At 41.5% G+C, this 14,614-nt stretch overlaps 1 protein-coding gene across 1 annotated transcript in view; it reads left to right on the top strand.

The window, feature by feature from the left end:
* The window catches only part of NALCN (sodium leak channel, non-selective), a 177,166-nt gene that overhangs the window by 119,328 nt on the left and 43,224 nt on the right, over nucleotides 1-14,614 (top strand). The window contains 1 exon segment of the mRNA XM_060273369.1: nucleotides 3,069-3,143. Coding sequence (XP_060129352.1) covers nucleotides 3,069-3,143 — 75 coding nt within the window.

Below are 14,614 nucleotides of genomic sequence, written 5' to 3'. Positions count from 1 at the left end.
TGTTGGCAAGGTGATGTCTCTGCTTTTTAAGATGCTGTCTAGGTTTGTCATTGCTTTTCTCCCAAGAAACAGGCGTCTTTTAATTTCGTGACTGCTGTCACCATCTGCAGTGATCAAGGAGCCCAAGAAAGTAAAATCTCTCACTGCCTCTACAGTATTTCTTCCCCTTCTGTTTGCCAGGAGGTGATGGGACCAGTGGCCATGATCTTAGTTTTTTGATGTTGAGCTTCAGACCATATTTTGTGCTCTATTCTTTCACCCTCATTAAAAGGTTCTTTAATTCCTCCTCACTTTCTGCCATCAAGGTTGTGTCATCAGCATATCTGAGGTTGTTGATATTTCTTTCGGCAATTTTAATTCCGGCTTGGGATTCATCCAGTCCAGCCTTTCACATGATGAATTCTGCGTATATATAGGTTAAATAAGCAGGGAGACAATATACAGCCATGTCATACTCCTTTCCCAATTTTGAACCAATCAGTTATTCTATATCCAGTTCTAACTGTCGCTTCTTGTCCCACATAGAGATTTCTCAGGAGACAGATGAGGTGTTAAGGCACTCACATTTCTTTAAGAACTTGCCATAGTTTGCTGTGGTCGACACAGTCAAATGCTTTTGCGTAGTAAATGAAGCAGAAGTAGATGTTTTTGTGGAACTCTCTAGCTTTCTCCATAATCCAGCGCATGTTTGCTATTTGGTCTCTGGTTCCTCTGCCCCTTCGAAATCCCACTTGCACTTCTGGGAGTTCTCGGTCCACATACTGCTTAACCCAGCTTTGTAGAATTTTAAGCATAACCTTGCTAGCGTGTGAAATGAGCACAATTGTGCGGTAGTTGGAGCATTCTTTGTCACTGCCCTTCTTTGGGATTGGCATGTAGACTGATCTTCTCCAATCCTCTGGCCACTGCTGAGTTTTCCAAACTTGCTAGCATATTGAGTGTAGCACCTTAACAGCATCGTCTTTTAAAATATTTAATAGTTCAGCTGGAATATTATCACTTCCACTGGCCTTGTTATTAGCAGTGCTTTCTAAGGCCCATTTGACTTCACTCCCCAGGATGTCTAGCTCAAGGTCAGCAACCACACTACCTGGGGTGTACGAGACCTCCATATCTTTCTGGTATAATTCCTCTGTATATTCTTGGCACCTTTTCTTGATGTCTTCTGCTTCTGTTAGGTCCTTTCCACTTTTTTTCCTTTATTATCTTTGTATGAAATGTTCCTTTCACATCTCCAGTTTTCTTGAACAGATCTCTGGTTTTTCCCATTCTGTTGTTTTCCTCTATTTCTTTGCATTGCTCGTTTAAGAAGGCCGTCTTGTCTCTCCTTGCTATTTTTTTGAAAACTGCATTCAATTTCCTATATCTGTCACTATCTCACATTTTGCTTGCCTTCTCTCCCCCGCTAATTGTAAGGCCTTATTGGACAGCCACTTTGCTTTCTTGCATTTCCTTTTCATTGGGATGGTTTTCGTTGCTGCCTCCTGTATAATGTTACAAGCCTCCATCCATAGTTCTTCAGGCACTCTGTCCACCAAATCTAAATCCTTAAAGCTGTTCCTCACTTCCACTGTGTATTCATAAGGGATTTGATTTAGATTGTGTCTTACTGGCCCAGTGGATTTTCCTACTTTCTTCAGTTTAAGGTGGAATTTTGCTATAAGAAGCTGATGATCTGAGCCACAGTCAGCTCCAGGTCTTGTTTTTGCTGACTGTATAGAGCTTCTCCATCTTTGGCTGCAGAGAATATAATCAATATGATTCCAATGCTGCCCATCTGGTGATGTCCATGTGTAGAGTCGTCTCTTGTGTTTTTGGAAAAGAGTGTTTGTGATGACCAGCTTGTTCTTTTGACAGAACTCTATTTGCCCTGCTTCGTTTTGAACTCCAAGGCCAAACTTGCCAGTTGTTCCTTTTATCTCTTGACTCCCTACTTTAGCATTCCAATCCCCTATAATGAGAAGAACATCCTTCTTTGGTGTCATTTCTAGAAGGTGTTATAAGTCTTCATAGAATTGGTCAATTTCAGTTTCTTCAGCACTGGTAGTTGGTGCATAAACTTGGATTAACTGTGCTGTTAAAAGGTCTGCCTTGGATTCGTATCAAGATTATTGTATCATTTTTGAGATTGCATCCCACTCTTTTGTTGACTATGAGGGCCACTCCATTTCTTTTACTGGATTCTTGCCCACATTAGTAGATATGATGGTCATCTGAACTGAATTCACCCATTCCCATCCATTTTAGTTCACTGATGCCCAGGATGTCAATATTTATTCTTACCATCTCATTTTTGACCACATCCAGCTTACCAAGGTTGATGGTTCTTACATTCCAGGTTCCTATGCAATATTCTTCTTTACAGCATTGGACTTTCCTTTCGCTTCCAGGCATATCCGCAACTGAGCGACCTTTCAGCTTTGGCCCAGCCGCTTCATCAGCTCTGAATCTACTTGTCCTCTGCTCTTCCTCAGTAGCATGTTGGACACCTTCCAACCTGAGGGGCTCATCTTCCAGCGTCATAACTTTTATATGCCTGTTGTCTTTGCCAATGGAGTTTTCTTGGCAGGGATACTGGAGTGGCTTGCCAGTTCCTTCTCCAGGTGGATCACGTTTAGTCAAAACTCTTCACTATGACCTGTCCATCTTGGGTGGCCCTGCATGGCATAGCTCATAGCTTCTCTTAAGTTATTCAAGCCCCTTCACCACGACAAGGCAGTGATCCATAAAGAAGTTCCAAATAGGTGCTTTGCCATTATCGGCCATTATCATTATTATTATTATTATTATTATTATCATCATCATCATTATATTTGCACTTACTGGTTGCCTTTCCTTACAAAACATAACCCAAAACAGACCTTAGGTAAAGTATGAAACCAAACACTGCAAAATGTAATGTACATAAAATAAATCTTACTTCTATTATTGACACACCCAGGATCCAAGAGAAAAGGAAGCCCCTTTTACATGTTGTCACTGACAAAGTTATTTTTTCTCTTTGGTGGATGGAGGTTTTCATTATCTGCTTTTAATATTGGGCTCTGTCTTTTGAAATCCTTTTGTAGATTCTGCTGAGTTTGTTTGTTGCTGTTATTTTGGACAACTTGGAACTTGATGAAGATCTAAAGAAACTTAAGCAAGTAAGCTTTTTCATGTTGGATATTAATTGCAACAAAGCAATATTGTGTCCTCATTTTTCTAGGAAAATGCAGATGTCAACCACCTTTTTGAGAATGTGAACTAATTAAAATGCCTATATACCGTAGTTTACTTTCTGCTTGCCTGACAGAATGCTCTCCCCTCCCCTGTGTACTGTTTGGGGAGTTTTCCTGACTCTCCAGAGCAGATTTAGGGGAGCTGTGGGGACCATGCAGGGGAAGGAGAAGGGGGAAAGGCCTGTTGTGCTAGCTGGAATCCTTGTGTTGGGTTTGCTGAGTCTGGTCCTAGGTCCTGATGCACTCACTCCATTTTGACGCAAAAGAGGACATCACAGTGAATGGTGATTTGGGAGAGGCAATGTAAAAACAATGGACCCAATCAAGAAGGTGTCCACTGAGCAAAGGATGGCAATAGGATGATAAAGCTAAAATGCCCTGTACACAGAGCAATACATGCTGGAATGTGTGTGGAGGATACAAAAGATGGCTGTTTCATGCCTTATTTTTATTAATCATCTGGAAGTAAAATCTAGAAACTTGTTTCTGAACTTAGCAGATGCACTATTTGCTCAACACTATCACCATGCAAAAAGTTGCACATGCAAAGCTGTGTACCATTGATACTTTTACCAATATGCTTCTGTTGCCATACCAGCAATGAAAGGAATCCTGGCACTACACTTAGTTTGCAGTGGTGTGCAAAAGGTGTGTAAAAGAGCATATTGTGAACCTCCTTGCAAATTCAGTAGTACTATGCAAATGGCTCAAAAGTGTATATTCAATGCTATCTTGTGCTGTGGCTTAAATTGTCCCTTTCGTTCTCTATAGAAAAAAAGTTTCTTTCAGTATATTTTGTTACCCATTTTATGCAACATTACACATGATATTATTCTGCTGTCCATTCTATGTCCCACGGAAATCCATAAGTCTGAGGGTATTTAAGCCATTCTATCAGGTGAAAATTTAAAATTTAAGTACCTTGATAGTATTGGTGGGGTTGAATTATACAATCTTCTTTATATAAAAACATTTTATAATAATAATAATAATAATAATAATAATAATAATAATAATAATAATAATGCATCTGATGCTATACTCCTTAGCAGCTATGTAAAGGGAATAGATATATTGATACATGGCAATGAGTGGAAATAGTACAGCCTGTGAGAATTCAATTAAATTGTATGCAGAATAAGCACAGTAACTTCTCAATGGCAGATTCAGGTAAGTAGTCATGTTGGTGGTGCTACTGGACTTTTTTTTTCTCAAGGGCCGTATTTGATGATAACACAATCATCTGAGCATTGCTGAGTAAATTAAAACATCAAGTAGGACAGGAAAAATAGCTGATATCCAGTGTTAGTCATAACCAGATTAGACCTATTGAAAACAATGAAATGAATTGATTTCAGTGGGTCTACTCTGAGTATGACTGAGTTGGGTGTCACCCATTGTCTTTATTGATACCCTAATAAATAGAACTGAACTTCCTGATAAGCTGCAATTTCATACAGGAGTTTCTCATTAGGGTTGCCAGACTCAATAGAGGACAGGACTTCTGTGCCTTTAATTGCCCTGCTCTCTTTTGAGTCTGGAAACTTTAAAGAGAAACCAGCAGACCCTTTGTTTAATTTCCAAGCAAAGGGTCTGCTGGTTTCTCTTTAAGATTTCCAGACTCAAAAGAGAGCAGGGCAATTAAAGGCACAGAAGTCCTGTCCTCTATTGAGTCTGGCAACCCTATTTCTCATTGAAGTCCTGCAGTTCAAGAATGACCGTCTTAATGCCAGTGATAGAGTAGCCTGATAGATTAGAAAGTTTTCTTATTTCTGTGTGTTGCCATTTATGGTATCAGATTTGTGTGCATTCATTCTTTTGCATAGGGTCTGCCCTATTATTGGTCCTATGTACAATACAGAAGGTTGTTGCTAGCGGTTGATAGCCTAAAACACATTAAAAGGTGAATGAACCCTTGATGTTGTGACTCACATTGTTAGTAGCTGCAATAGCTTTGCCTGAGTGGATATGGGGACAGAGCAGACACCTAGGTTTGTTGCAGGAACTGGCCCCTGTGCATGCATGCTGCTGCTGCTGCTAAGCTGTTTTAGGTTAGGATTGCTGTAAACCAGCATTTCCCATACTTGGGTCTCTATTTTTTGGACTACGATTCCCACCAACCCTGACCACTGGTCCTGCTAGCTAGGGATTATGGGAGCTGTACTCCAAAACCAGCTGGAGACCCAAGTTGGTGCAAACCTTTTAGTTATTAGTCTCTGTCCAAAGGAGCAGTTGTATTGCAGATCTGGCTTTTTTCTATATTCCACCCGTAATGTAATTAACATCATATCTGGAAATTTCCATTAAAAGGCATGCTTAGAAAGAAAGAAGTTAAGAAATTACTCCTTTGAAATGGAAGATTGTCCATACGATTAAGTGACACAGTGAGAAAAGGTTTTCCCTTGAGGTAAATATGATGGAATTCCTGGCTTTGTGCTGATTGCAGTTGTGAACTGTTCTACTGAAATATTGGTTTTCTTATCATAGTAGATAAAGCAGAAAGAAGGGGATGTGGTTTCGTTTTGTTTTTTTAATTCGGTGGCTTTCTGACTTCTCCATTATAAGTTGGCCACAAGAACAAGAGAAACAGTGTGGTGTTATTGTTGCTTTTCCCTTCACGCCCATTTTCTTAATGGAAATGGCTTTTGTATCATTGTAGGGGAAAATACTCTTCCCCATCTGTAATTAAAAAGCTAAATGGAATGCCAGGAGATAGCCGGCTAATTTGCCGTATGCTGATTCTTCAGAAGTGCCTTGTGCATACCAATTCAAGCTGCACCACCTTGTACAGAATGCAGTTTGTCTGTTTGTTTTCATTTCCATCTGCTGTGGCCAAAAAGATAGAGGCGAAAGCATTGTGGCGGTTGGACTAGATGACTCTTGGGGTCCCTTCCAACTCTACAATTATATGAATTAATGACTACTATTCGTTGTTTCCAGGGAGATGACCTGCACTACAGTGCTGTGGTTGTTCTCTGAAGGAGATGTCAAGCACCACAGAATTAGCCAAGTTCAACTACCCACTAATGAAAAACATACAAAAATGTTGGAGCAAGCTGTTGGAGTAACATTGTGGGCGCTTAGCAGTCACTGAAAAAAATATGAAGTGGTGGCCCAGGGTCAAGTACAATGTTTAGCAGAGAGCAGGAAGTGAGGGCTTGTGTTAGATACTTCAGATTAAGTATTAACAATTACTTGGCACACACACCTTCTGAATATACCTGCTGTTCCCTGGGGCCTACATATTGTGATAGTAAGCGAGAAACATCATGTGCTGCTACTACTAAACAGAACTGGGGGGGGGGGGATGCTGACAGGAGCTGAGAAGTTTCTGGTTTGGGATAAATCAGGGATGTCCAACAGGTAGATCGTGATCTATCGGTAGATCACAGGACGTCTGTAGTAGATCACTGGCTCCCCCCAAAGAAGCTCAACAACTATGGCTCCCCTAAAAAACATTTTTGCCCTGCAGCCCATCAAAACAGCGCTTTCCTCCTCCCTAAAAAAAGCTCAACAACTTTGACCTGAACCCCAAAAAGGGGGTAGATCACTGCCAGTTTTTAACTCTGTGAGTAAATCGCAGTCTCTTGGGAGTTGGCCACCCCTGGAATAATAATAATAATAATAATAATAATAATATATTATTTATACCCCGCCCATCTGGCTGGGCTTCCCCAGCCACTCTGGGCGGCTTCCAACAGAAAAATGAAATAAAATAATCTATTAAACATTAAAAGCCTCCCTAAACAGGGCTGCCTACAGATGTCTTCTAAAAATCTGGTAGGTGTTTTTCTCATTGACATCTGATGGGAGGGCGTTCCACAGGGCGGGCACCACTACCGAGAAGGCCCTCTGCCTGGTTCCCTGCAACTTGGCTTCTCGCAACGAGGGAACCGCCAGAAGGCCCATTATTTATCTAATGGAACTTGGCTCGTCAGACTCTTCCTATAGGATGAGAAGCAGAAAAACTGTGATTTAAGAGGAAGTAGGAGGGAAGGTAACCCCAATACTGTCCCATGTCCCTTCATCCAGATGTGGCTAGTAAATACATAAGTTGTGGACCCTTGTTATTGTCACTCCGGTGACCAATTCCCTGTTTTTAAAGGTATTTCCTTCCAACTGGTTATATGAAGCATTCTCCCTCTCCCTCTCCTTTAATTTCATTGATTTTGGCAGAAATGTTTCCACAGTTTAAGTGTGTCATCCAGGTTTTCCTTGTTGACTTGTGCCCACCTATCTCTTTGTGTAGCACATATATTTATGAACACCTACAGAAGGAACTCCCCTTCCTTCTGTAGCCCAATCCCAACTATTGTTATTTGGAAAGTCTGACTGATTTTAACTCTGTTTACTTTCACATAAGTAGTATACTTAGGAGTTCAGCCTCAACCTAGCACAAGCAGTTCACAAAAGCAAGATGCAGCTGTGGTCACGGTCCATTTCCGCAGCATCCAGCTTTTCTTTTCTTTTCTTTTCTTTTTAAGTAAGCCATTTTCTAATCAAAAAACACTGTGTGTTCTGACATTTATCCTCCATAAATGGTGAATACCTTTCTTTCACAAATGCTGATTGTCTGACAAACAATCTTGGGAAGTTGATTTCAATTGCATAGTGGTATTTATGAATCCGATATGAAAAATGTAAGAAATTCATTCAAAAATCATCACCTTAGTGTTTCAGTTTACTGGCAAAATTAGCAATATATCTGAGCTCATTCTCTGTGGGAAGATTATTTTTCATTTACTTATTTATTTATCACATTTATATATCTCCATATTATTCGACTTATAAAAACGCAAGTAACCTATATTGCAGAAGCTTTGAAAATATCTGTTACAACCAGGAAAGCAAATAAGAATGTTTCATGGTGATTTTTTTAGATTTTATTTTGTTGAAATCAGTGGAGAAATTCCTTCTGACTTAATAGGAACAGAATTGCACACTTTGGAGTTTATATCCCCAGGAGAGGAGTTTGTTGTCGGCGTCCTATTGTTTTTTAACTCACTTTTTAAGGACCTCATTTCCTTTTAGAGAAAAGCACATAAAATATTTCATTAAAATTAAAAGAGTTCAGCTGAAGTCTTTGTCAGTTGAAAGAGAAAACATGCCTGTTGCTAATATTATAGCTGGCCTTATTTTGGCTGAAAGCCTCAAGAGGACTGTAATGGGAATGGAATGGAAACATTGCATGATAATGAGTGTCAACATTTGCAGAGATTCTGTATTCTTAAAGGGCCATAGAGCCAGATGAAAAGATACTGCATCTTGTACCCAATGTGCGTCAGAGAGTAGCTAAAGCTATGTCTACAAGACATTGGGGTTTGTTCTAGAGAGCTCTGAAATGCAGAAAGCAGAACTAACAGGGGTTGGGGGACATAGGAAACAACTCCTAGGGGCTGAGGTCCCTTCATCCCCTCAATAAAATATTTGAGGGGGAGAGCCCCCCCCCCCAAGTTGATGGGCTGGGCATTGCCCTTCAAATGGCATGTGTGTCTTGTGATTGATTACTTTATTCAAGTTGGCACCCCTATTGGGGGATATTGAGAAAACTCTGTATAGTGGGATAAAGAAACACAGATACTAAAAGGTGGTAGACCTCAGTGAAGGTCTTCAGGCTGCCCTCTGGTGGACATGGTTTCTACATACGCTTGCTGTATGCCGAAACGTTTGCCGGATTTTTTTTGGGGGGGGAGGCATGGTGTGGTGCTGCTACAGAGCCATCTTCCGAGCTGCGGCATTGCTGCCACTTACCTAGATAGTTTCAGGGACAGCAAGAAGGCAACGCTCTTGCGGGATTGCCAGGTTGGCTCTGCCAGTGTGTTTACACAGCCTCAACCTCTCCCCTGCACTGTGTCCCATAACTGGCAGCAACACTGCTGTTGGAATGGTGGGTCTGTGACTTTCCTCCATTATGCTGGCCGCTCCTGGACATTGTGTTCTGGACGGAAAATATATGGCAAATCTTACTTACTCCTACCACACATAGAAAGTTTGCCTGTCTGTCTTCATAACATGGTCAAACTAGAGAAATGTCCAGACATATGTAGGATTGCACTATTAGTTATAAAGTGATCGCAATCTAAGTGGGATGCTTACGGACACCATTTTGTCCTGCTCAATGTACTCTAAAAATTCACAAATACTAACCCTTCCCTAAACCTCTCATCATACATAGGCACTCTAGCCTAACCTTTAGGTGGGGTGGGGGTTTTCTGAACAGACTAAGCATTTGGAATGCATGGATAAAAACCGTGAAATTATTCCTGTGTCCTATAGAAAACCCTTAATAAAACTGGGAAGGGTTCCCCAGATCTCCTGAGTCATAATCCAGCTCTTCTGTTCCTTTATGCTTCTTGCATCTCACATTCTGTTCAGTTTATGCTTTCAAAGGAATATTCTCTTGGGAGAGATCAATTCCCTCTCACAACTTCACACATCTGCCAATCTCTCTCTTCCCACTGCATATTTATGACTCGACTGCAGATGTTCATTACTGAAAACAATTTCGCAACTGATGTGCTATGCTACCTATGACCATACGTTTCCTCAGGGGACTTGAATATTTGCTGCAAATGTATTGTTTGAAATGAATGAAAAGCTCTGCCTGTCACCAACTCGTGTACCTGTCATTTTTCTCTGTGTTCATGTGCGTTGGGGAACAGTTCGCCCCATTTGGCTAATAAATTTGGAGGTTTTTTTCACCCTCAAACAAAGATAAGATGCTACAAACCTGCCTTTCTCCACTACTGCTGTTACCTTTTAAAGTCTAATGATTGCTTTCTTTGCTTTCCTGATTATTGTACCCCGTTGAAAATTGGCTTGTAATTATTCTGTGCTCCAACATTGTGTAGGATTGAGCATGAGGCTCTGTTCACCAGTGCAATGTCACAGCAGGTGAAAGCGCACCACAGCCATCAATAATAATGTGCCTCCCAGCTATGCCCATTCGGTCTATCACTCCCTCTAAATAGCAAACTCATTTCGTGAATGCCAACAACCAGGCAGCCCAATTGGAGCCATGGAGGAAAAACAAGGAATATATAAACATTCTCAGAGGTGACCTGAAGTTTGCAGGACTACAAAAATCTTTAATAAACAGGCCCCACTGCTATCCGATGGCAGGCAGGTAGACAAAGGAAACTAGCTGAGAGTGAAAGTCAGGAATAAAAAAGAGGAAGGGTGAAGAAAGGGAGGCACTTATATCTGGTGCTATTTTTCTAGAAAAAGAGGTGCCGAAACTCACCATGAACGCTTCCCTGGTTCTTTTATAATGGCAATGGCGCCTACCTGAGAGGTGCCAGAACTGAGTTCCAGTGAGTTCCGGCCTTACCTTCCAAGTCCTGGACTGCAGAATCCGGGACCGACAGCCGTGTGACACCGGAAGTTGCGTCGACGTAACTTCCGGTGTCGCTTTGCCCTTCTATGGGCACCAAAAATGGCTGCCGCCAGCTTCAAAAGTAGCTTCTACGCATGACCAGAAGTGCGTCAACGCAACTTCTGGTGTCGCTCCGCCCATCTATGGGCACCAAAAATGGCCACCGCCGACACCGGAAGTCGCGTCTACGCACTTCTGGTCATGCGTAGATGCGACTTTTGAAGCCAGCGGCGGCCATTTTTGTGCCCATAGAAGGGCAAATCAGAAAAAAATGGCCGCCGGCAGGAGAAAATAACGGCGAAAAACGGGAGACGAAGTGATACGGGGGACCACCGGGAAAAGGTAAGTAAAAACGGGGGTTTCCCGGGGGAAACGGGGTACTTGGCAGCTATGGTTCCGGCTGAAAAAGAAAAGAGCCCTGCTTGTATATCTGTTTTTCTTCCTCTGATGCCCTTTGCTCCGTTCCTCTTTCCTCCTCCATGAGAATCAAGGTAAAGAGGATGAAGAGACATATAGACAAAAGCAACTATTAGACAGGCTCACTTCCATCCGTATCACAACACATCCAAAGAGTTAGAAGTGTGCTTTTCCATCTCATGGAGGTCTGTGCTATTTCCTCTTCAGGCTGTAATCCTATAGCCGACTACCTAGGAAATAAGCCCAAACTGAATTTAGTGGGAATTACTCACACTCAATTATGTATAATATTACATTCTCAGTGTATGAACTCAGTGATATGGAAAATAATTTTATGCATGGCAAGCCTACCTCTTATCTTAGTGGTAGAGTTATACACTTCTTTGCTACCCCTGGGTGTAAGGGACGGGGGAAGCTTTTGCTAATAATTATTCATGATAATTAAGCACTTTTCAGGACATGGAGTGCCTTACAATTCTTTGCTCAGCCTTGAAAGCAGCCTGAAGGCATTCAACACAGCCTGAATGGCTTTAGAAACATTATAGCCTTCCCTCTCACAATATAGGTTGTGATGCTACTGTTGTGCCTCTTCTGGGATGCTTTTCTACAATGTGGGCAAACCACAAATATGTCCTGCTTCAAGAGTAGAGCCGCCGCAGCTCCCTTTAAAGAAGGGAGGTTGCATCCATTGTTCTAAGAGCATGATAATTAATGGGAAGCAAAGCTGCCCAAGAGTTTAGGCCATATATGGCCAAATCTTCCAAAACAAAGCTATTATGCCCAACTCAAAATGTAAATGAGTGTTTGAAGAGCACTTCTCTTTAAACTATCAATTTGTGCACACGAGTAACGCTATTCTGGATAGACGCTGAAAAATTAAAGCGAAACATACAGATTTATTTGGGGGGGGGGAGAACCGCAACATGTTTTTTCAAAAGAACAATTTCTTTTTATTACATACTTGGGAAGTACCAAATATCCTACTTTTGCTACTATAAGTGTCCAAAAACTCAGGCTGACAGTAGGGAACATGAACTCTTAACTTTTTTGGCATTTATAATAATGATATTCTCTTCCCTTCCCTGGCCTCAACCTTGGCACTTTGTCATTTCATTAAAACACTCTCCAGGTGTTAAAATACGTGCAGAGATCAGTATAAGAGATTTGCTGTTGCTCTTTCCATTGTTGTTGTATGTGGTTTCTGATAGCAGTGCAAAGCTAGACATTCTGCTGCTGCTGCTGGATTTTTAATGTGATTGTATACAGAGTAAATGAAGACACTATGTGAGATCACAGCTTCCTGTTTTCTTGTTCTTTAAGCATTTTCTTGCTAAACCTATCCTATATGCATTAATTTAATTTTTCTGGGCTTTAATTTATTCACCAGGATGCTTTTGCACTGGAAACAAATCATGTCCTTTAACTAAAAAAAGATCACACTTAAAGGTAAACATGGCAAATTCAATAAGGGCAGAGCAATCCAAAGCACCCTTATGCCAGGCTGGTGGGGGGGGGGCACTTGATTAGGCAGAGGGGCTCCTCCACCCAACTATCCCAGCTAAGCCAGTTGGCTTCCAACCAAGCCAGAGTGATGCAGGCATCACTCCATCACTGACCTCTACCTTTTGCCTGATGAACATACAGGTGAGTGGGAATATGGTTGGTGGGCTGCCTGCTGATGGAAGCCCCTGAAAGTCCCCCAAATGGCTCATTCTCTAGGCTAAGAAGGCCTGAACCAGCCCAGGATTCACTGGACCCTCAGCCATTCTCACTATCATTGTGCAGTTGTCCTGCCCCTCCCCCCCTCCCACCTTATGAGCTGCAGACAGTTATGGACACGTAACACTATTGTAGTGGCATCTACTGGTGCTTCTGTAGAGAAAAAGAAATGCTTCTGGGATTGATTTTGGAGAGAATGGTGTGAGAAAATACGCCACAGTCCTTTGCTTGCAGATGCCTTTATGGGAGATAATCTGGAAGATGCCTTTTCTGTGCCTTTATGGGAGATAATCTGGGTGGGGAATCTAGGATAGTGATAGAGGGTGTGCTTCACATGCAGAAGGTCCCTAGGTCCAATGCCTGGTACCTCTAATTAAAAGGATCAGATGATAGCAAAGTGCCTCGAGAGCTGCTGCTAGCCAGTATAAACAATACTGGGTTAGGCAGACAAATCATCTAAGCTGGTATAAGGTAGCTCCTGCATTTCCCGTCCAACTGATGTGAGAACACCTGCACATTATTCTGAACTTTCTGAAGAATATCAGTCCAAAGCACTTGCTGGGAGCCATAAGAGATTGAGAAAAGGGGAACTGAGACAAGCCCCGCCACCCCGCAACTTCAGTACTATGCCGACACAGCTTTCCTTATAGTAAAAAAACCTGAATTGGAAGAGGTGTTTCATTAGTGGTGGGCAGAACTGGGTGCCAATAAAGGTAATTTTAATTATGGCATTGACTTGTATGTAGTGTTGCAGCTGAAAAATGAAAAGAGAAAAATGAACTCATCTGATTTGCTTCCCTCTCTCCCCTAGTCTTAGTACTGTGTACTAAAATGAATCTAATGAGTACTGTATATTAAAATGGAAAACTGCCTTACATAACTACATGATAAACACCCTCATAATTACATATGGGTGGAGCATTTATCTTCCATTATCCCTTCTCCACCAACACACACACTGACCTCCTTCTCTCCAGTACTCCAGGAAGAACAGCTAAAAAGCCAAAAGCAAATTCCGATTTCATATCTACCTTTCAGCATTTGCTAGTACATGTATCCTTTAAAAAATCATTGGACTCTTTAGCAAAGTGGAAATTGTTGTGTTAAAAGCTGTTTCTAATTAAAATATGCAATGCATACCTACCGGTATTAAATAGGGAAGTAATTTTACAGTTTGCTTCTCTTCACTAATACAAACAAGATGTCTGCAAAAGTTCAACCAGTGCCTTGAAGGTAGTTTAAAATTCCTGAAATGTGCTACATTCTATTTTGCTCTAAAAATAACATGTGAATCCTGGCAGAACGAGATACCCTCTAGGCTAGTAGCATAAGCAGTGTATTTCAGGGCAAAACACCACCAATCAAAATGTCACATGCAGCTCTTCACTTTTCGCCTTTCCTTCCTAACTTGATTCTGATGTTATTTGATAAGAAGGGAACGGGCAACAGAGACATTTTGCAAGCCACCAGACTTGTATGTTTTTCAGCTGTACGCTTTCCGTTTATTAATTCTTAAATGTTATGTTGATATTTTGTCTGATTTTAAGCCCAGACGTACTTACTTCTATTCTACTTCCCTTTTTTAAAAATATATATACAATCTTTTAAATAATGTGTGAGACTGCAAACTACTTGAGGGAAGGGCCAAGGAAGGGCCATGGAAGGCGAAATTCTCCCAATAGTTTATTGGGGCAGGTCTTACTATTAGCACTGGCAGTAGCACAATGTCTATCTTTTTCACTAAGTTACCCCTTCCCACCACACAACTATAAGTGGCAGCAGCAGCAACAACTGAGTTGGCATCCTGGCCATCCTTTTGCATCCTCCTCAGTGTCCCTGGTTGAATCATTCCAGAACATGGAAATGACGGCCAAGCCAGAAAAAT

The sequence above is a fragment of the Zootoca vivipara genome, chromosome 4 (assembly GCF_963506605.1).
Source record: "Zootoca vivipara chromosome 4, rZooViv1.1, whole genome shotgun sequence".
Lineage (NCBI taxonomy): Eukaryota > Metazoa > Chordata > Lepidosauria > Squamata > Lacertidae > Zootoca > Zootoca vivipara.
The sequence above is the reverse complement of the archived record's forward strand: the minus strand, read 5'-3'. Positions and strand labels throughout refer to the sequence as shown.